The 22,619-nt window shown below is 38.2% G+C and overlaps 1 protein-coding gene across 3 annotated transcripts in view; it reads left to right on the top strand.

Annotated features, from left to right (window-relative positions):
- The window catches only part of ptpn13 (protein tyrosine phosphatase non-receptor type 13), a 262,225-nt gene that overhangs the window by 231,352 nt on the left and 8,254 nt on the right, over positions 1-22,619 (top strand). For all 3 annotated transcript variants that reach the window (XM_063043507.1, XM_063043508.1, XM_063043506.1), the window contains 6 exons: positions 11,321-11,406; positions 11,730-11,824; positions 13,811-13,959; positions 18,042-18,132; positions 19,144-19,481; positions 20,473-20,688. In XM_063043507.1, coding sequence (XP_062899577.1) covers positions 11,321-11,406; positions 11,730-11,824; positions 13,811-13,959; positions 18,042-18,132; positions 19,144-19,481; positions 20,473-20,688 — 975 coding nt within the window. The remainder of the gene's footprint in view (positions 1-11,320; positions 11,407-11,729; positions 11,825-13,810; positions 13,960-18,041; positions 18,133-19,143; positions 19,482-20,472; positions 20,689-22,619) is intronic.

Genomic DNA, 22,619 nt, shown 5'->3' with positions numbered 1-22,619 from the left:
TTATAAACCTTTTGAAATAAATGAAACCTTTAAAAGTTTCTATTCTGAATTATATCAATCAGAATCACAAAATGATGTTAATGAGATAGAAAGGTTTTTATCACAAGTATCTCTTCCAAAATTGAATTTGGAAGAACAGAAGGGATTAGATATGCCTTTTACATTAAAAGAAGTTGTAGAAGCTTTAGGATCACTCCCAAAGTAATAAATCTCTAGGAGAAGATGGTTTTCCACCTGAATTTTATAAAAATTTAAAGAATTATTATTTCCTCTCTTTATGGAACTAATACGTCAAGCAGAAAAAAACACATAAACTCCCAGAATCTTTTTCAACAGCGATTGTAATAGTATTGCCAAAAAAAGACAGAGACCCTATGAAACCAACATCATACAGGCCTATCTCTCTATTGAATACGGATTATAAAATAATAGCAAAAATTTTATCGAATAGATTATCTAAATATTTACCAAAATTAATACATATGGATCAAACAGGATTTATTAAAAATAGACAATTGGCAGATAATGTAACTTGGCTACTCAGTATAATTCATTTGGCACAAAAAAGGGAGGAGATGAGTATAGTAATAGCCTTGGATGCAGAAAAAGCATTTGATAGATTAGAATAGGATTTTTTATTTAAAGTATTAGAAAAATATGGGTTAGGAACATCTTTTATAAATTGGATTAAAACTTTAAATTCTAATCCTAAAGCTAAAATAGTGACAAACTCACAAATTTCAACACCATTCCAGTTAAAAAGGTCAACTAGACAAGGTTGTCCATTATCACCTGCTTTATTTGTACTGGCGACAGAGCCATTAGCAGAACTAATCAGAATTGATCCAGATATTATGGGTTTTAGAGTTGATCAGGAGGAATATAAAATTAATCTTTTGCCGATGATGTTTTGATCTACTTAACAAACCCACAACATTCGTTACATAAATTATCTTCTAGATTGGATGAATATGGGAAGGTATCAGGTTACAAAATAAATTGGGATAAAAGTGAAATTTTACCTCTTACTAAAGGAGACTATAGTCAATGTCGATTAGTAACCCAATTTAGATGGCCGGTAAATGGTATAAAGTATTTAGGTATAAGACTTGATAATGATGTAAAGAATTTATATAAATTTAATTATTTGCCACTATTGAAAAAAATTCAAGAAGATTTTGACAAATGGATGATACTACCAATAACATTAGTAGGTAGAGTCAATGTTGTAAAAATGAATATATTTCCTAGATTACAGTATTTGTTTCAAACATTACCAATAGAACTGCCACAGAAATTTTTTCAAGAGTTAAATAAATGTATGAGAAAATTTCTTTGGAAAGGTAAAATGTCAAGAATATCATTGGAAAAATTGACATGTAAATTTGGGTTAGGAGGGTTACAACTTCCAAACTTTAAAAATTATTATAAAGCAAATCAACTTAGATTTATTGCATCTTTCTTTGATGATCGAAAACCAGCATGGATTAACATAGAATTAGACAAGATAGGAGAAAATAGACCTGAAGATTTTATATATAAATGGGAATCTAAATGGATACGGGAAAGGAAAGAATCTCCTATATTAACACATTTGATTGATCTATGGAATAAGATAAATGTTGATAATGAAATACAGAAATCTCTATTAGCAAGGAGACCTTTGTTCCAAAACAGACTTATTCCTTTTACAATGGACATTCAACGTTTATATAATTGGTACCAAAAAGGGATTAAATTTATAGGAGATTGTTATGAACGAGGTATATTGATGTCATTTGAACAATTAAAGGATAAATATAAAATATCAAATAATACTTTCTTTTGTTACCTTCAATTAAGGGCTTACTTAAAAGGTAAGCTGGGTCAAACAATGTTTTTGCCAAAACCTAATGAAATTGAAATTTTAATTCAAAAAGGGAAAATTAAAAAATTTATTTCTTGTATGTATAATTTGATTCAAGAACAAACAATTAAACAAGGAATCCATAAGCAAAAATGGGAAACAGATCTGAATATTAATATTGATGAAACAAATTGGTCAAAACTTTGTCTTGACAGTATGACAAATACAATAAATGTTCGACTTAGATTAGTACAATATAATTTTTTACACCAATTATATATTACACCACAAAAAATAAATAGATTAAATTCAAATCTATCCGATAAATGCTTTCGGTGTAATCAAGAAATTGGTACTTTTTTACATTCTACTTGGTCTTGTTTTAAAATTCAACCCTTTTGGATAAATTTAAGAGTCTTATTGGAACAAATTACTGGAACTCAACTTCCACATAACCCTGTATTATTTCTATTAGGTAATATTGAAGGGATAAAGCTGAAACTTAAATTGAATAAATATCAGAAAGAATTTATAAAAATTGCATTGGCAGTAGCTAAGAAGACGATAGCAGTTACTTGGAAATCTGATTCGTATTTAAGTATGGATCATTGGAATAATGAAATGGCTAGTTCTATTCCGCTCGAAAAAATTACTTATAAGAGATAAATATGTAACATTTTTGAATATTTGGTGCCCTTATTACAAAAGATAGGATGGCATATTTAAGTGCTCCGATAAAGATCTTGGTCCCTTGGGAAAGTAACGAATAATTATACCAAATTTATTTTGAATCCCATGGAGCGTGTGGAAACCTTCCAATACCCAGGCGGCTCTTCTTTTTTTTTTCTCTTCTTCCTTTTAGGTAGGTCTATATATGGGGGGGGGGAGGGTTAAGGGGAGGGAGGAGGGTAGATTTTATCTTTCATGTATTCTTTTTGAAAACTCAATAAAAATTATATTATAAAAAAAACACTCTAGCATTTCTTTTATCCCAGACCCACGTCCATATTAAACCTTCACACCCCTTCTCCTCATGGTAAAAATATGTACCATCTACAAAGTCCATTGCAGCAATTTGCCAGCATCTTAAAAAGAAACTGCAGCTTTTGCTACTCAATAGGACAAGGCCAGCTGGTACAAAAGAATCTACCAAGTTTCCCTTCATGCACCATCCTGGCTTACAGTTTCTCTTCACTGCTGCTGGGTCAAAATCCTGTAAGTCTTTGCCTAATAAGATATGAGGGTGCCTGAATTATTTGACTGAAGCAATTCAAGAAGTTGTCCCACCACCATCTTCAGGGAGCTTATTAGAGATGGGCAATAAGTTGTGATCTTGCAGCCAGACCCAAATCGTGTGCATTACTTTTTAAAAAAAAACTTTAATGTAAAAGCGATTATTCAGTATGCTGAATTGGCATCTATATTAATGGGACAATTATAAACAGCCTGGTGGAATGGGCTGCTATCTCAGTAGAGCACTTCTTCAGTCATTTTGTCTGGTCAAGTATTCCTTTAATTTATCTAGTGTTCTTTTGTTTGATAAGCATTGAAATGCATTGGTGCTGCTTCCTGCACCCATGCAGAGCTTGTCAATTTTAGCAACTTTGCTACCAATTTCCATCCCGATTTCATATTTTCTTGGTTCATTTCCAACACCTCTCTCTCCATTCTTGACCTCTGTCCCCATCTCAGGAGCTAGGTTATCCACCAACATTTACTACAAACCCATCAACTTGCACAGCTCTCTCAACTACACCTCTTCCCACTCTGTCACTTTCAAAGGATGCCATTCCCTTTACCAATTCCTAATTCTCCAGCGCATCTGCGATGAGACCTTCCATCTCAGGTGTCCTGTTTTTTTTTCAGAAAATGCCCCGTTGTCCTCACATAACACCCCATAAACCTGTACATCCAATACATTATTCTCCACAACTTCTGCCATCTCCGGTGGGATCCTAGAAGTTTTAATTCCACGTCCCATTCCAATATTGACATTACTGTTCATGGCCTTCTCTACTGCCACATTGAGGCTAGACACATATTAGAGGAACTGTGCCTCATACTCTGTCTTGGTAGTCTCTAACCTGATGACATCAACAGAGATTTATCTGACTTCAGGTAACCATTCTCTTATGTTACCCCCCACCCCTTTGTTCTCTTGTATCCCCCTGGCCCCTTTATCTCTTCTCTTTTCCCTCTCCCACTCTTATAATCTACCCATTACCTTTGTCTTCCTTCCTCTGGTTCACCGTCTCCTTTCCTTTATTCCATGGTCTGCTATCCTCTCCTTTAAGATTCCTCCTGTAGCCCGTTGCCTGTACTACCTATCACCTCGCAGCTTCCCACGTTATCCTTTTCCCAACCCCACCTTCCTACTGTCCCCTTCTCACCAATCATTTAACAGTTCCTGCTACTCTTCTGTCCTTTTATTCTGCCTTCTTTTCCTACCAGTTTCATGAAGCCCCAAAACATCAGCTGTTCATTTCTCTCCATAGATGCTGCCTAACCTGCTTGTTTCCTCCAGCACATTGTGAGTATTGATCTAGACTTCCAGCATCTGCAATCTCTTGCGATTGAATTTTTCTAATATCACTTTACCACCATATTCCCATAATGTGAATATCTATTGCAAATTTAAGTATTCTCACCATTTGAGTAATCCTAACAGTCTCGCAGCTTTTCCACATACTCATTCAGCTCCTAGAGGCTGTATCATTCTAACACAAGCACAACCTCAGCTTTGATCTTATTTGCCAAGTCCTGAGGCATTCCACAATTTGCTGAGGCAAAGGGCCAGATACACAGCATCTGCTTCATCAGTTTTATACCAGCCATTACTGGCATATCTATTTTGCATCCTCCTCTTCCCCCTTCATACAAATGGGATCATTGGTTGTAATGAAAAGATACATTTATTTTTTATTTTTCTGTGCATATTTATGTTTTAATAAACACGTATAATGTGTGTATTTTTTCTCAAATTATTAATTTTTAGTTTTTTACATAAAGTTTAACTGTTTTAAACTGAGCTGCTGAGATAGTTGAGGATCACGCAACAGCAAATGGCTCGTGCAACTCTGTTGCTGCATGTATTCCAGCCCGGGAAAGAGATGAAATTAATGTTAAAATGTTGTATTTGGCACCGGATACAGAAAACATTACAATTATACTGGACCATTAGAGAGACAAGCATATGTACTACACCTGAATTAAATGGATTGGTCAAAAGAGTTTTTTGCCTGTGTTGAGTTTAAAGAGAAGAAAGATTCGTCATCATCTGTAGGCAGTTTAACTGCTGTGCCAAGTTATTTCCATTTCTTGATTAAAGGGGTGGCAGTGTTTCAGATATGAAAAGAATTTTTTTAAGAAGAAATTTTCATTGGGTGACAGTAATAGGACAGCGACATTATGTTCAAAGATTAAAGAGGAAATGGAAGTATGAGATGACAGATGGTAACAGTTTTTTAAAATTTTGTGAGTCATTCTCTGTCTATTGGCATTTTCTATGCTTTAATGCACTGCATGGGAAATGTGGGCAAGAATTGTGGTGAGCTGTGACAGATGTTCACATCTGCTGAGTTAGTCTCTCATCTCTCAGGATTAAAGTGCAGGATTACATCATATAATCTTGGCCAGTGCTTCACTGCACTGCTGAAAGGTGCTATTTTATCAGGTATGGGATTATTTTTGGATAAAATTATAGAGGCTACTAATCATGGTTGTCTAGTGCTCTGTTATTTTTCTTGATGTCCTGAGAACTTTTTTTTTCTCTAGCTGAGATATATGAAAGAGTTAATGTACAGTGCCTATAAAAAGTATTCACCACCACCAACACCCCTTCCCCCCACCGGAAGTTTTCATGTTTTATTGCTTTACAACATTGAATCATAGTGGATTTAGTTTGGCTTTTTTGACACAGATCAACAGAAAAAGACTGTTTTGTGTCAAAGTGGAAATAGATCTCTACAAAGTGATCTAAATTAATTACAAACATAAAACATGAAATAATTGATTGCATAAGTATTCGCCCTCTGTTATGACACACCAAGTCATCAGTAGTGCAGCCAATTGGATTTAGAAGTTACATAATTAATTAAATGGAGATCACCTGTGTGCACTCAAGATGTTTCAATTGATTTTAGTAAAAGTACTGTATCTGGAAGGTCCAACTGCTGGTGAGTCAGTATTCTGGAAAAAACTACACCATGAAGACAAAAGAACACTCCAAGCAACTCCGCAAAAACGTTATTAGAAAGCACAACTCAGGAGATAGATACAAGAAAACTTCCAAGTCTCCAAGTCAGTGAATATCCCTTGGAGTACAGTGAAGTTAATCATCAAGAAATGGAAAGAACATGACACAGCAGTAAGCCTGCTGAGAGCAGGCATCCTCAAAAACTGAGTGACCATGAAAGGGGACTAGTGAGGGAGGTGACCAAGGGATCTATGGCAATTCTGGAGGAGTTACAAACTTCGCTGGCTGAGATAGGAGAGACTGTGCACTCAACAACTGGTGCTTAACCAGTTGTTGTAGCTTTATGGGAGAGTAGCAAAGAGAAAGCAGTTGTTGGAAAAGAAAACTCACAAGAAAACTTGGCTAGAGTTTACCAGAAGGTATGTGGAAGACTCTGAAGTCAGCTGGAAGAAGGTTCTTTGATCTGATGAAACCAGAATTGAGCTTTTGGCCGTCAGATTAACTGCTACGTTTGGTGTAAGCCAAACACCACACGTCATCAAGAACACACTATCCCTACCGTGAAGCATGGAGATGGCTGCATCATGCTGTGGGGATGCCTCACTGCTGCAGGTCCTGGAAGGCTTGTGAAGGTAGAGGGTAAAATGAATGCATCAAAATGCAGGGAAATCATAGAGGAAAACCTGACGCAGTCTGCAAAAGAACTGTGACTTGGGAGAAGGTTTGTTTTCCAGCAAGACAATGACCCCAAGCATAAAGCCAAAGCTACACAGGAATAGCTTAAAAGAACAAAGTTAACATGCTGGAGTGGCCAAGTCAGAATCCAGACCTCAATCCAATTGAGAATTTGTGGCTGGACTTGAAAAAGGCTGTTCACTCTCAATCCCCTTGCAATCTGACAGAATTTGAGCAGTTTTGTAAAGAAAGTTGAAAAATTGAGATGTCCAGAAGTACAAAGCTGATAGACATCTATCCAAGACTCAAGGTTGTAATTACTGCAGGGGTGGGTAATTATGCAATCAATTATTTTGTGTTTAATAAATGTAATAAATTTAGACCAAATTGTGGAAATTTGTTTTCACTTTGATGCGAAAGGGTCTTTTCTGTTGTTCAGTGTCAAAAATGCCAAATTAAATCCACTGTGATTCAATGTTGTAAAACAATAAAACATGAAAACTTCCAAGGGAGGGGGTGAATATCTTTATAGGCACTGCATACTATAAAAGACAGGTTGATTAGTCAGCATGGTTTTGTGCATGGGAGATCATGTCTCACAAAATTGATCGAGTTTTCTGAAGAAGTAACCATGAAGATTTATGAAAGCAAGGTGGTAGATGTAGCTTACTTGGCTTTACTCTAATAAGGGCTTTTGATAAGGTTTCAAATAGTAGGGTGTGCTGAAAGGTTAGATTGTATGTGTAAGACTCACTTTGCCTAGTGGCATGATCTCAGGGGTGGCACCCCCTACCCGGCCAAACATTAGCACTGTTGTTTGGGTGGATGCTGCGTGGTGTGTCCCCTGTGTAACATCAGTACCCCAAAATAACATATAGTCCACAATGTGCGGTTAAATGATTAAGATTTTATATTTAAGTATGGGGTTAGTAGAGAAACAAAAGAAAAAGAAAACAAATAAAAGGCACCAATAATCTCATAAATATGTCCAGTGCACAAATGTTGGAGCTCACAGATTCCTTTTCACTGATCCTCCTCCGCTTGTCATCGACCCCTGGGCTCCCACCCCGAGCCCAGGTCCAGAGGGTCCGGCAACTGTCTCCTCAAGCCACGCCTTCTCTCTTCATCCTCTTCGTACCTTCTCCCACAAGCCTGCACAAACTAACGGCTTTCACACAGACATAAAGAATAACATCTATCCCAATTGGTTCGCAAATGAATACAAGTCCCGCTATCACTAATTATAACCCGAGCATGCTGCTATAGAGAACCACTACCTCAGCAGTTAACAGTACAGAGAAGCCATTTTATTCACCTTAGTATTAACATAAAGAAGAAACCCTTACATGTGGAATCCAAGGAGAGCTAGCTAATTGGATAAAGAATGACTTGATGATCTGAAGCAAAGTGTGATGGTGGAAGATGGTTTTTCAGGCTAGAGACCAGTGAGCAGTGGTGTGCTTTCAGAGATCAATGCTGGGTCCATTATTGTTTATCATCTATATCAACAGTTTGATGAGGATGTACTAAAAATGGTTCAGAAGTTTACATATGATACGTAAGTGATACGATAGTTAATGAAAATGGTTATCAAGAATTACAGTGGAACCTTGGTTAGCTGGATAAGTGGGACAAGTAATGGCAAATTGAATTTAATACAGATAAGTGCGAGGTTTTGCATCTTGGGAAGTAAAACCAGCTGAAGACTTTCATAGGGAGTAGTGGCACCCTAAGGAGTGTTATGGAACAGAGGGACCTAGGAAAGGAAGGTGAAGAAGGCTTTTGGCATGTTGATCTGTCAGTTTAGAAGTTGAGGTGGTATTTTTCATTTGCAGTGTGAAACGTGCTAACATTTTGAGAAAAAGAAATAAGTAGTGTTAGAGTAAATGAAGAACATTAAGATGGATATGTCCACATGGCCTGATGGGATATACTCAGGTTACTGAGAGAAGTAAGAGATCAGATTGCTGAGGCCTTGATCAAGATCTTTGTGTTCTGTCTAGGCATAGGTGAGGTTATCAGAATACTGATAAGTAGTAAGTGTTATTCAGTAGGGCCCTAATTATTCAATAAGGAAATTATGAATAATCCAGTGAGTCTCACATTAGTTGTAAGGAATCTATTCAAGGAGATTCTTAGAGAACATTTAGAATTTAGAAAACACTGAGCACTTAGAAAACCATGGTCTAATTAGAGACATTCAGCATGGCTTTATATGGGGCAAGTGGTGCCTTACTAATGTGATTGAGTTTTTTGATCAGGTGACAAAGGCGTTTGATGAGTATTTGAGTGTTGAGAATAATGGATGTTGTCTTCATTCATTTTAGTAAGGCATTTGACAAGGTACCTCGTGCTAGGCTCATCCAGAAGATTAAGAAACCTAGGATCCATGGTGGCCTGGCTGTTTGAATTCAGAATTGGTTTGCACGTAGAAGACAGTAAGGACGTATTGTGGTTAGAAGTCCATGTGACCACTAAGTTCATAGATGATGCAAAGATTGGTGGTTTTGTGGAATTTTGCCCAAGGATACAGCAGGATATAGATTAGTTGCAGATCTGTGCAGAGAATTGGCAGATGGAGTTTAATTCAGGCAAATGCAAATGGTTTCACTTTGGGAGATCAAATGCAAAGAGACAGTACACTGTTAACGACCAGGACCCTTCACATTGCCTGCCCTCATAACTTGATGTGTTGAGTTGCAGCTTTATAAAACTCTGCTTAGACCACTTCTGGAGTATTGCATTCAATTCTGGTTGCCCCATTACAGGAAGGATGTAGAGACTTTGGCGAGAGTGCATGCCTACCAGGATGCTGCCTGGATTAGAGGACATGTCCTATAAAGAGACATTGGGCAAGCTTGCTTTGCTTTTTCTGGAGCGGCAAAGGCTGAGGAGAGACCCAGTAGTAGTTTATAAGATCCAGGTTTATTTACCACAAGTGTGTCATTTGAATTAACAACCAACACTCCCACAGATGTGCTGGGGATAGCTCTCAAGTGTTGCCATACAAGAGGGTAGATAGACAGCCAGTGTTTTTTCCTCAGGTTGAAATGTTTTCTACCAGAGGACATGCATTTAATATGAGGGGGTAAATTCAAAGGAGATGTGTGGGCTAAGGTTTTGGACACAGAGAGGTGAGTGCCTGGAATGCACTGCCGGGGTGGTAGTGGAGGTAAATACAATAGAGGCATTTAAGAATCTCTTAGATAGCCAAAGGAACCTGAAGAGGATATGGCATTTTACTAGGCATTTAATTACAACTTCAAGGGGTCTGTTCCATGCTCTAGCAGCTGTACTTGTCAGTGTTTGCATTTCAAATTCTTCCTCCTCTTCTTGCATAGTGGTGCCATCAGATCCCAGCCAACAATTCTATTGACAGTCCTAGGTAGCTGAGGAGGAGTGGGGCAGTGTCAATGAGGAGTATCCTGGCAATAAAAAAACTCAGCAGACATGAAGAGCATCATCCTCTGTAATCATATAGAGTTTTACTGAGGACGCGTCTGTGTGTAGTTTTATTTTCCATACCCGAAGAAAGATGTTTTTATCTTGGAGTCATTGCAGTGTGAGTATACTCATTAATTGATGGGATCAGCGGATCATACCATGATTACCAAGGTGATCTGATTGAGACTTAAAAGAACCTGAGAAAAGTTAACAGAGTATCTGTTGTTTACAGGTACTTTAGAATGATAAGCTCTGCTGCAGATTTTACCGGATTAAGGGGTCAACCATTTAGGATTGAGTTGCGATAGTTGTGGGTGTTTAACTGTTGAGAATAACAGATTCTTGAACATGAAGGAAATTAAGTAACAGGCATCACAGAAGAAAGTAGATTTACAGTACAGGATTGCTCAAGGGTTTCTGCCCTACTTTTACTCTGGTGTCCTTGTATAACTGATGAATTTCATTGTTCTTTAATTCTGACCTTTTACCTCTTCTCACCTAACTATCTCCTCCCCCTGGGTCCCACCTCCTTCCCTTTCTCCTATGCTGCACTGTTCTGTCCAATCAGATTCCTCCTTCTTCAGCCCTTTATCTTTCCCATCCACTTGGCTTCACCTATCACCTTCTACCTATCCTCCTTCCCCTCCTCACCCCACCTTTTTATTCTGGCATCTTTCCTCCTTCCTTCTCAGTCCTGAAGAAGGGTTTCAAATCAAAACGTCAACTCTTCCTTCATTTCCAAGAATGCTGCCTGACCTGCTGAGTTCCTCCAGCATTGTGTGTGTGTGTGTGTGTGTTGCTTTGGATTTCCAGCATCTACCGAATCTCTTGTGTTTATTGTTCATTAATGCTCCTCTGCATTGTACAATGTCTTATTGGTGGCTGCATATTCCTCACCATTCTCCCATCAGCTATGCTCAACCCCTCCACTTATCGCCATGCCAATGGGTATATTACAATCCCCATTTAAAACCTGGATCAATAGTTCAGTTTCATCTACTCAGGTGAGCCTTGTGTGCTTACAAACAATAATTATCAATGTTTATCTATGTTGAGAAAATAGTGCAGTTGTTTTTGTGGGATTACATTTATTGATCGTGTTTTTTAATTTTGCTTCTCTTTAATGTTAATTTATTTTAATATTTATTTTAATGTTACAGCCAGCAAGGAAGTATTGCTGCCATTTTTCAACAAATATAGAAGATATAGTCCAGGAATCCTCTGTTAAAGATATATCCTCAGAAAGGTAATGTACGTTAAATGATTCAAGCAATAAAGAGGGCTATGCTGTTAAATGACCTGGAGTTTCCACCTGCTTGACACAAAGTCCAATCAAATATTTTAATTTCCTTGACTGCAAAATGAAATTCCAAACTCGAATTTATGGTCAACTATGTATATCAAAATGCACTTGCATATTTGAAGAAAATATGTTTGTCAAACAATTATTGATTTCAATTTGGTTTTGTATTGCTGGAAGATAAAATATGGTTATCCAATAATGTTATGACCTGTTAAATATAGACTTCTGCTGACAATAACAACAGTGTGATTATTGAAACCCTGTAGGTTAGTCAGCCTGAATAACACAGGAGAGAATGAGATTACCTGGGGCAGTGAAGAACCTCCAATTGATTCTCTTCAGCAGGCCCATTTATGTGAAGGTAAACTACTATTATTTTAATGAGCTATGTTATATTTCAGAATACTGATTGTGCAGGAGGATGGGCTTCAAATTTTTTTGGATCATTAGGTTCAGTTCTAGGGAAGGTGTGACCTGTGAAAAGGGACGGGGGACAAATATCCTTGCAGGAAGGTTTGCTGGCACTGCTCTGGGGTGGGGGGTGGTGGGTGGTGCATTTAAACTAGAGTTTCAGGGTGCTAAGGAACCAGAGTGCCAGGACAGCTAGTGAAGTGGTTGTGGGGAAACCTATATTCATAGACAGGAACGGAAAGGTTGGGCATGTTGTGACTAATGTTCTGAGTTGCATCTATTTCAATTCAAAGTCCGTTTATTATCAAAGTATGTATGCAGTATACAACCCTGAGATTCACCTTCCCACAGACAGCCACAAAGCAAAGAGGAATAACCATGGAACCAGTTCAAAGGAAGGTATCAAACCCCTAACGCACAATAAAAAAAGAAACAGATTGTGCAAACGGCAAAAAAAAAGAGCAAGAGACAGAGAATATAAAACACCAAACCACAAATCATTGAACCAGTCCAGGCATATTCAGGTCATCTCAGTCTAGTTCAACCTACCGCTGCATCATTTGTTAATGTCAAGCTGCAGAGACAGTCTGCCCCAATCCAAATCGTACAAGTATAGCAACAAAAAAAAAGGAGTGACAAGGTGATTTGTTGGTAAGGCAGATGAGCTTAGAACACATTGAAAAATGATATTGTAGCCATTAGTGAGACTTGCTTGCAGAAGAAGCAGGACTGGCTGCTTCAGTGTTCCGGGATTTCTTTGTTTTAGACATGGTGGAGTGGAGGTATTAAAGGGGGAGGAGTTGCACTACTTGTCAGGGAAAATATCACAGCAGTGCTCAAACAAGACAGATTGGAGGACTACTGAGGCTACATACGTGGAGATGAGGATTAAATAAAAGATGACCATATTAATGGGATTACATTATAGACAACTCAATAGTCAGCGGGATTTAGAGGAACAAATTTGTAGAGAGAAGGCAGGCATTTCGAAGGAAAATAAGGTTGTGATAGTAACTTTGCACATATTGACTGGGGCTCCCATGCTGTAAAAGGACAGGATGGGATAGTTCATCAAATGTGTTCAGGAAAGGTTTCTTAATACAAAGAAGTCCCAACTAGAGAGAGTGCGATACTGGATATCCTACCAGGGGATGAGACTGGGCAGGTGACAGAAGTATGTGTAGGAGAGCACTTTGGATCAAGTGATCATAATTCCATTAGTTTCAAGATAATTACGGAGAAGGATGGGTCTGATTCGAAAATGAAGTAAGGCCAATTTTGATGGCACCAGAAAGAAACTGGCAGGTGTAGATGGGGATAATTTGTTCTCTAGCAAAGGGACGCTCGACAGGTGGGAGTCCTTCGAAAGCGAAATATTGAAAGTACAAAGTTTGTAAGTTCCTGTTAGAATAAAAGGCAAGGCTAAAAAGTTTAGGGAATCTTGGTTTTCAAGTGATTTTGAGGCCCTGGTTAAGAAGAAAAAGACAGAGCTGCATAGCAGGTATAGGCAGCAAAGAACTAATTAGGTGTTTGAGAAGTGTAAGTAGTGATGATACATGAGGAAGGTCATGGGGACTAAAAGAAGCTATGGGGTTGCTCTGGCAGATAAAGTGAAGGAAAATCCCTAAGGGTTTCTATCAATATATTAAGAGCAACCCCATAGCTGGTCTGAAATAATATTATACTCTGCATTGCTACAGAATGGGATATAACTTAATGTGTATTTCTGTATGTAATTGCATTTGACTAAATGCAGCAAGCTTTAATTCATAAGAAAATTAATTATGTTAATTTCTGTAACTTATGAAGTGCACCAGAAACTATTGAATTTTAGTTTTTAGCAATAAGAATATCTAAATCACAGTATTGCTGTACTTTGTTCACAGTGATTATGTTACTTTATAAATTGATCACTTTTTTCTTTGTTATACTACAGAAGAACGTCCAGTCACGGGAAAGAAGCTAGTTGCCCTTTCAGTTGTGAAGGTCCCCCCCGAGAGTCAATATACAGGCTCTAAACTGGAGGCGATCATTAAAACACTACATGGGTTGCTGGAACAAAAGATTCCTATGCAAGAATTTGAGGTATGTTCTCAAACGTATGTACTGAAGTCTATTATAAAGGATGTAGTAACAGAACACATAGATGGGATTTGAAAAGTAATCCTAGATTTATGAAAGGAAGTTGTATTTGAGAAGCTCTCTGGAGTGTTTTTATTTTTGAGAATGTAACTGGGAGAAAGTTAATGGGTGTGCTTTATTTGAGTTTTTAAAAGTTTGCTTTTAAAATCTCATTAGGCTGCTGTGCAATGTCAAAGCAGGTGGGATTAAGGAAGATAAGGTCATAAAGCTTTTGGCACATTGCCCTTCATCAGTCCAAGTACTGCGTATAGGAGATGGGATGTTATGCTGAGGTTGTATAAAACATTGGTGGACCCTAATATGGAGTATTGCGTGCAGTCTTGGTAACCTAGCAACAGGAAGGATGTAAAAAGGTTGAAAGAGTGCAAAGAAAATTTACTAGGATGTTGCCGGGTCTGGAGGACCTGAGATGGAAAGATTGGATAGGTTAGGACTTTATTTCTTGGAGTATAAAAGATTGAGAGGAGATTTAATAGAGATGTACAAAATTATGAGGGGTATAGATAGGGTAAATGCAAGCAAGCTTTTTCCACTGATGTTGGGTGGGACTACAACTAGAGGTCATGGGTTAAGGCTGAAAGGTGAAAAGTTTAAGGGAACATGAGGGGAAACTTCTTCACTCAGAGGGTCATGACGGTGTGGACTAAGCTGCCTGTGCAAGTGGTGCATGTGAGCTTGATTTCAACGTTGAAGAGAAGTTTGAATGGGTACATAGATGGTAGGGGTATGGAGTACTATGGTCCAGGTGCAGGTCCATGAGAGTAGGCAGCTTAAATGGCTCAAGATAGACTACGTGAGCTGAATGGGCCTTTTTCTGTGCTGTACCCTTCTATGGCATTATACTAACTTGGATTGGTAATTGGTTGACAGGCAAGATGCAAAGAAATGAATGATGAGTTTGTTCCTCCCAACAGATCCATAAATGTGCCCTGTTCAGCGTAGCAATCTGGGGTAAGAAGAGGGTCACAAGGATCTGTGCTTTGAGCAAGACTATTTACAATATGTACCCATGATCTGGGTGAGGGGGTTAAATGTAATACTTCTACGTTTGCCAATGAAATGTAACTGGGTGGAATTGTGAGTTATGAAGAAATAAAGAGGTTTTAAGACAGTAAGTGGGGGGGTCACATGATAGCGTGGGATTGAGACGTGTAAATCCAGCTCTCCCGTAAAAAATTAGCAAAGTACCGTTTAAACAAAACAAAGTTAATAAATACTTTCCGAAAACTATTTATAACTTTGCAAGACTACTTTATGATATGCCTCCTAAACCGCAACAGAAGAAGTCTGTTGTTCGAAGCCGCCGCGAGGTGGGAAGAAAAAAGGGCCTACTGCAGCGATGGAGCCTCGGACTCAGGTTAGATCTCTTTTGGAGGAGATGCGTTCTATCTCCGCCGTAGAACAGGGAGCAATGGCGGCGGTAGCGGTCTCTCGAAAGAAGGTGCCGCAAATGCGCATGCGCAAATCGATACAACTCAAACTACAAGAACCGACAGCCACTGCAACTGAAAGTGGCTCAGAGTCAGAATCGGATACCGCAGAGAATACAGATGAAGAGGAGGAAGAACTGGAAGAGATTGGAACTAAAGGAGATGATGGAGACATTAGAGAGGCTTTATTGCAATTAACGGCTGAAGTAAGAAAAGTAAGAGCAGAGCTTAGAGTCAAGAAGATGTGCTATAATAAAGCTATGAAAAGACAGGATAAAATGGATAAGAAGCTTCAGGAGATGGAAAGAAAAATGGAGCATATTAATGATAGAGTGGAAAAAACAGAAAATGATCTGCTTGTCTGGAACACGGAAAGAAATCGACTCTTGGAGAAAGTGGACGTTGGAAAATTTTAGTAGACGTAATAATATTAAAATTGTTGGTCTTAAAGAAGGTATGGAGGGAGGAAGTCCAATAAAATTTTTTCAAAGATGGATCCCGGAAGTTTTGCAAATGAAAGAGGAGGACCGATTAATTGAAATTGAGCGGGCACATAGAGCTCTATGACCAAAACCACAAGATGACCAATATCCACGAGCAATTTAAATAAAATTCTTAAGATTTCAAGACAAGGAAAGGATTCTACAGGCAGCTGCCCAAGCTGCCAAGAATAGAAAAGGGCCATTGATGATTCAAGGGAACAAAATTTTTTTCTACCCTGACATAAGTTATGAACTTTTGAAGAGAAGGAAGAAATTTAATCCAGTGAAAAAAATCCTATGGGATCACGGTTATCATTTTGTATTGCGTTACCCTGCAACCTTGAAGATTTTTTTGACTGGTGGAGAAAAAAGATTTTTTGATGATTACTGGAAAGCGGAGCAGTTTATGCAAGACTCTCTGAATATTCACCAGGTACAAGAACAAAACCAGGGGAGCGAGATGGATTGAAGAAGAAGACTGGGTCAAAGAATGGACTTGTTGGATTTTTGAAGGCGGATGAATATATAAATATATTACTAATTATATGAGGGAGGGGAAGTAAGGTTAAAGTTTGAGGAATACTAGTTGGGAATAGTAACATTAATTTTTTTATATATATATATAATTTTTTTTGTTACGGGGGAGCTGGAAGAAGCACTGATCAATTGCTACGCTAATCATGTGTGCAAGCATGGCTCTAGCCACGACCCGCAAAATGGAGGGGGATAGTGTTGTGTATCCTTTCATTCACAACATTAGTGGGGGGGTATTTTGTTTTTTCTTTTTTTTATATCTCATCTATCTCTTTTTTTTCTCTTTTTGCCTGGATGATTGGGGGGGGGGGAACGCATAGCAACATGGTGAAGTTCAAAGAGATTCCCCAAGGAACTATGAGAGTTGAGAAGTTAAGTAATGTTTTAGATTGGAGTAACTTTGTTAAAAATAATGACTAATTTATTGAATTTTTTGAGTTTTAATGTTAATGGGCTTAATGGACTAGTGAAAAGAAAAAGAATCTTAACACATATTAAGAAAATGAAGATAGATTCAGCCTTTTTACAGGAAACGCATTTAACAGAAACAACATCAGAAATTAAAGAGAGATTGGGTGGGTAGTGTTGTTGTAGCGGGAAGTAGCAATTTTTAAGTCAAAACAAGAATGGGAAACAGATCTGAATATTAATATTGATGAAACAAATTGGTCAAGACTGTGCCTTGACAGTATGACAAATATAATAAATGTTCGACTTAGATTAGTATAATATAACTTTTTACACCAATTATATATTACACCACAAAAAATAAATTACTTATAATTTAAGAGATAAATATGTAACATTTTTGAATATTTGGCGCCCTTATTTACAAAAGATAGGATGGCATATTTAAGTGCTCCGATAAAGATCTTGGTCCCTTGGAGAAAGTAACGAATAAGTATACCAATTTTATTTTGAATTCCATGGAGCATGTGGAAACCTTCCAATACCCAGGCAGCTCTCTTTTTTTTCCTTCTTTTCTTTTTAGGTAGGACTTTATATGGGGGGGGAGGGTTAAGGGGAGGGGGGAGGGTAGATACTATCTTTTCATGTTTTTTTGAAAATTCAATGAAAATTATATTAAAAAAAAAGACAGTAAGTTAAGTGAGTGGGCAATTGAAGATGCAGGGCAATGTAAATAAGTATAAATTCTCCAGCACTAGAAAATGATGATAGATTAGGGCAAAGGGACCGGAGATATTGAAGGAAGACATCAAGAGTGCAGGAAGCGTTCAAGGAAGCAAATGGTGTCCCATTGCAAGGATGTTTTGAACACAGGAGCATGATGCCTTACTGTAATGTGTATAAAGTCTTAAGTGGAGACTCTTGGAAAATTGTACAATCCTGTGATGGCAGGATTATTGTTAGAGGAGAGATTAGAAGAATCAGAGGAGTCCTCATTGAAACATACAGAATTCTGCAGGGCTATCTAATCTGCAAATAGGAAGGTGTTTCTCCTTGCTGGGAAGTCTACTATGAAGGAATCGTCGTCTCTGGAGAGTTTTCAATCAGATATGAGACAGTGTTGTGTAAAAGAATATTATACTTTATTAATCTAAATGATATATTTCAATAGCATCTACAGGACCTGAAACCTTTAGATGGATGTTTAGTTGGACAAACAAAAGAAAATCGGAGGAAGAACCGATATAAAAATATACTGCCTTGTAAGTAAAAAGTATTTTTTTATATTTTAAAATGAGTAATCCTTTGATTGGTACATAAATAACAATCATTTAGTATAGATCAAAGATGTTAGATGTATAAACATGACAACCTTAAATAAAAGCTAACCAGTCCAAAATTCCCACACAGCCTCCAATGTAGTAAAACATCATTGATCTGGCATGTCTAGGACTTTGGTTATGTCTGTCCAGCAGATTTTCCGAACTATTGGATGTTTCACAATTTTAATTTACTTTTTTTTTAAAAGACTGGGTTCATTTAAATGTTACTGCAGTAACATCACTGGGATTGTCAGGGAGCTCTGCTGTGTAGAAAAGACCAGACAAATGGGAAAGGAGTAAAGAAATGGTGACTAGCTAGATCTTTGTAACGAGAACCGATTCAGTACACACATTCATTGTAAGACTAATACACTGTACCATTCATCTAAGATCTGAACTTTTGGTAACAATGGATCTCCTAATTTTGAATGCAGTTCTTCAGAACCTTCAGAAGAAATAAAGGGTTTCTTGATCTGAAGCTCTCCCTTTCCATGGGTTCACCTGACCTGCTCAGTGTTTCCAGCATTTTCTATTTTTATTTCCTTGTCCCCTTCATCATTTCATCATAAAAACAATTTTAAGACTGAATTCAATGTATAACCATCATAATTTTTCATATAATTTTATCAAACATAGTTACTTTTATATTTATGAACTCAATTTGATTCGGAATGCTGTTGCTTGCCTCTATTTATTGCATGATTTGTGTTTTCTCTTTTGCTCTTTTGGGTGTTGGTCTTTTTTTAAGTTGGGTTCTTTTGGGTTTCTTGCTTTGTGACAGCTCCCTGTAAGCAGACGAATCTCAAGGTTGTATAATTTACACTTTGATTATAAATGTACTTTGAATCTTTGATTTTTTGTATAATTCACATAATTCTGTCTTAACATTGATTAGATAGTTATATATGAAATATTTTTAAAATTGTTCAATTATTTATATTTTAACTATAGATGATGGCACACGGGTCCCTCTTGGAGCAGAGCATGGATACATTAACGCCAGCTTTATAAGGATTCCTGTGGATAAGAAAGAATGCACATATATTGCATGTCAAGGACCACTAACTCACACAGTGGCAGACTTTTGGCAAATGGTTTGGGAACAGAAATCTAATGTCATCGCCATGATGACCCTAGAGGTCGAAGGGTCAAAAATCAAGTGTCAAAGATACTGGCCGGAGCTTCAGGGCCAATCCATGATGATAAATAACAGAATGAAGATAATCCTTCGGAGCAGTGAACTACTGAAAGAATTTATTATTCGGAAAATTGAGATGAATGATGTATGGGTAGGCACAAAGTAGTATTTACACTATTCCATTCCCTTTCCAACATGTTAGACCCACGGACTCCTATTCTACCACAATGAAGCCACTCTCAGGTTGGAGAAGCAACACCTTATATTCCACCTAGGTAGCCTCCAGCCTGATGACATGAACATCGATTTCTCCAACCTCTGGTAATTTTTCCCCCTGTTCTTCAATTGCCCACTCTTCTCCCCTTACCTCTTCTCACCTGCCTATCATCTCACTCTGGTGCTGCTTCTCATCCTTTCTCCCATGGTCCATTCACCCCTCCTATCAGATTCCTTCTTCACCAACCTTTTACCTTTTCTACCTATCACCTCACAGCTTCTTACTTCATCCCCCATTTCCCCTATCCACCTGGCTTCACCTATCATAATCTAAGTTGTGCTCTTTCCCATCCCCTCACCTTCTTATTCTGGCATCCTCCCCCCTTCCTTACCAGTCCTGATGAAGGGTTTCCGCCCGAAACATCGATTGTTTATTCACTTCCAAAGATGCTGCCCTACCTGCTGAGTTCCTCCGGCGATTTGTATGTGTGTCTCTAGATTTTCAGCATCTCATGTGTTTATAATACACTATGCTGTTTTGTTTCTTTATAATAGCACAGAACAGCTTGATAATTGGTAATGTGCACTGTAGCACAAAGTGCTGCAGCAAATTAGATGGCTAGCTCCTTGCCTTTAGCTATATTGTTCCCATGGTGCCAGCTGTTGAATTCTTCTGAACTGAAGCCAATTGGCCTCAACAGCTGATTTTCTCCCTCATACTTCAGTACATGCGCCTCCACACGGAGGCTGCCAAACCTTTTTTTAATATATTATCTGAATCTGATGGGTTTAAATCATTGGAACTATAACAAAACAGGGTTTTAAGTACAAAGGAACACTGCAGTCACATTTCCATTTGATTATTGCTTCTAGATGATGATTGGTTTGTGATTTGAAGTCTGGTAACAATTCTTTTATTTATACAGAGTGGCGAATCACGACTAATTACTCATCTGAACTTTACTGCCTGGCCAGATCATGGGACTCCAAAACAACCAGAACAATTAGTCGACTTTCTCACCTTCTTGAGGTGCATCAAAAATTCTGGGCCCTTAATTGCCCACTGCAGTGCAGGGATTGGTCGTTCTGGGACTCTTATTTGTCTAGATGCAGTGCTGACATTCATAGGCAAAGGTCTTGATGTAAGTATAACTTTAAATTAATGTTTTATACAAAATTATTCTTACCCAGTCATAGGATATGAAGATATAATCCAGGCTGCCACAGCAAAAGAAAATTTTGCATGTCATTATCAATTTACCTTTGGAAATATAACCATTAAACTTGTTTAAGTATTGTAAAAGATGTGATATCTTTTTTTTAAAAAAAAGGAAAATTAAGATTACAAAATGAAGTTACATTATTCAAACTGTGAAAAATTGGTAATGGAATTTTAAGTTTGTAAACTGAGATTCTGTTGAAATATTGGTAAACTACAAGAATAAAAGTCAAAATACAAGCCAGTGGGGGTAGGTGGGTTCTTATTGTAAAGGTCAGTGGTAAAAGTAGGTAAACTCATCTGTACATTGTGCAGCTGATGATCCACACGTTCCCATCATTATCTTGATAATTGTTGACAATAATAGCTAGAAAATACCTGGGAAACACATTAGTCCATTGCCATAGGTGATATCTGGGATTCCTAGAGTTGCTGTACCACATCATTAAGGAACAGAAGAGTATGCTCTGAGGAAGAGTATCTAGTGAGATGTATGCTGAACATGAAAGAATGAATATAGGGACGAGTTGTAGTTTCCAGTAAAAAGTTATGGCTCGGGCCCCCAAAGTCAAATCTTTAAATGGTCTTTTTTTGTTAGAAAGCAACTGGGGGGGCAACCTGTACTTAGTTTATCATGGAAACAAGAGACGCCTATCCAAGCTTGGGCTATTTATGGTGACATTGTCACAAAACTTGGCATAGAACAGTACAGCACAGTACAGACTTTTCAACGCACAATATTGTGCCAACCTTTCAGTCATCTCCAAGATCATTCTAATGCTTCCCTTCCACACAGCCCTCCATTTTTCTTTCATCCATTTGCCTATCTAAGAATCTCTTAAATGCCCCTCATGTATCTCCCTCTACCACCACCCGGGCAGTGCATTCCATACACCCATCACTCACGGTGTCTATATGAAACAAACAAACCTACCTCTGTCATCCACACCTACACTTTCCTCCAGTCACCTTAAAATTATACCCCCTCATATTAGCCATTTCCATCCTCGGAGAAAGGCACTGGCTGTCCACTCTTTCTATGACTACCTTCTACACTATCCTAAAACCACCAGTCTTCCTAAATGTAGTTCTGTGGCTTAGACTTTCACCAATACTCAATAGTCAAGGCACTTAAATTCCTTGCAGAGCTCTTACGCTGTCTCTGTGCAGTCCATTTTGAGCCCCCAGTCACTCGCTATTTCAGCTTCCCTTCCCATTCCTACTCTGACCTTCTTGCCCTCAGCCTTCCCCAGTGCCAGGGTCAGGCCAAATATAAACTCAAAGAATAACACCTTGTGTTCGGCCTTGGTCATCTATAACCCAGAAGTGTGAACCTTGGATATTCAAATTCTTTCTTTTGATCAATCCAGGTGCTCTCACCCCTCTTTATACAAACCCCAGCAACACCCCCATTATCTAATTCTGTGCCCCCTCGCTAATCAGGTTCCATATGTTTACCATGCATTCACTTAACCTACTATTCCAAATGGCTACCATTCTTTCTTTATCTGTTTCAACTTATGACAAGGTAGTGGCAGATCGTGGCAGCATAATTGAGCTTTGGCCAGTGACCAATCCACGTTTGGGATTGACCAGCAACAGCAAATTAAAGGAAGGCAGGGGTAAGAGTAGTGGCCATCGTCTGAGTTGACAGTGTCAGAGTGGTGATCTTGAGGCTTTAGCTCTTCGAGGCTTAAGTTTTATCAACACACACACAAAATACCAGAGGAACTCAGCAGGCCAGACAGCATCTATGGAAGGAAAAAAAAAGGTACGGTTGGCATTTTGGGCCGAGACCCTTCTGAACGATGAAGGGTCTTGGCCCGAAACGTCGACTGTACTTTTTTCCATAGA

Source organism: Mobula hypostoma, chromosome 3 (genome assembly GCF_963921235.1).
Source record: "Mobula hypostoma chromosome 3, sMobHyp1.1, whole genome shotgun sequence".
Lineage (NCBI taxonomy): Eukaryota > Metazoa > Chordata > Chondrichthyes > Myliobatiformes > Myliobatidae > Mobula > Mobula hypostoma.
This window is presented reverse-complemented; position numbering and strand designations above follow the sequence as displayed.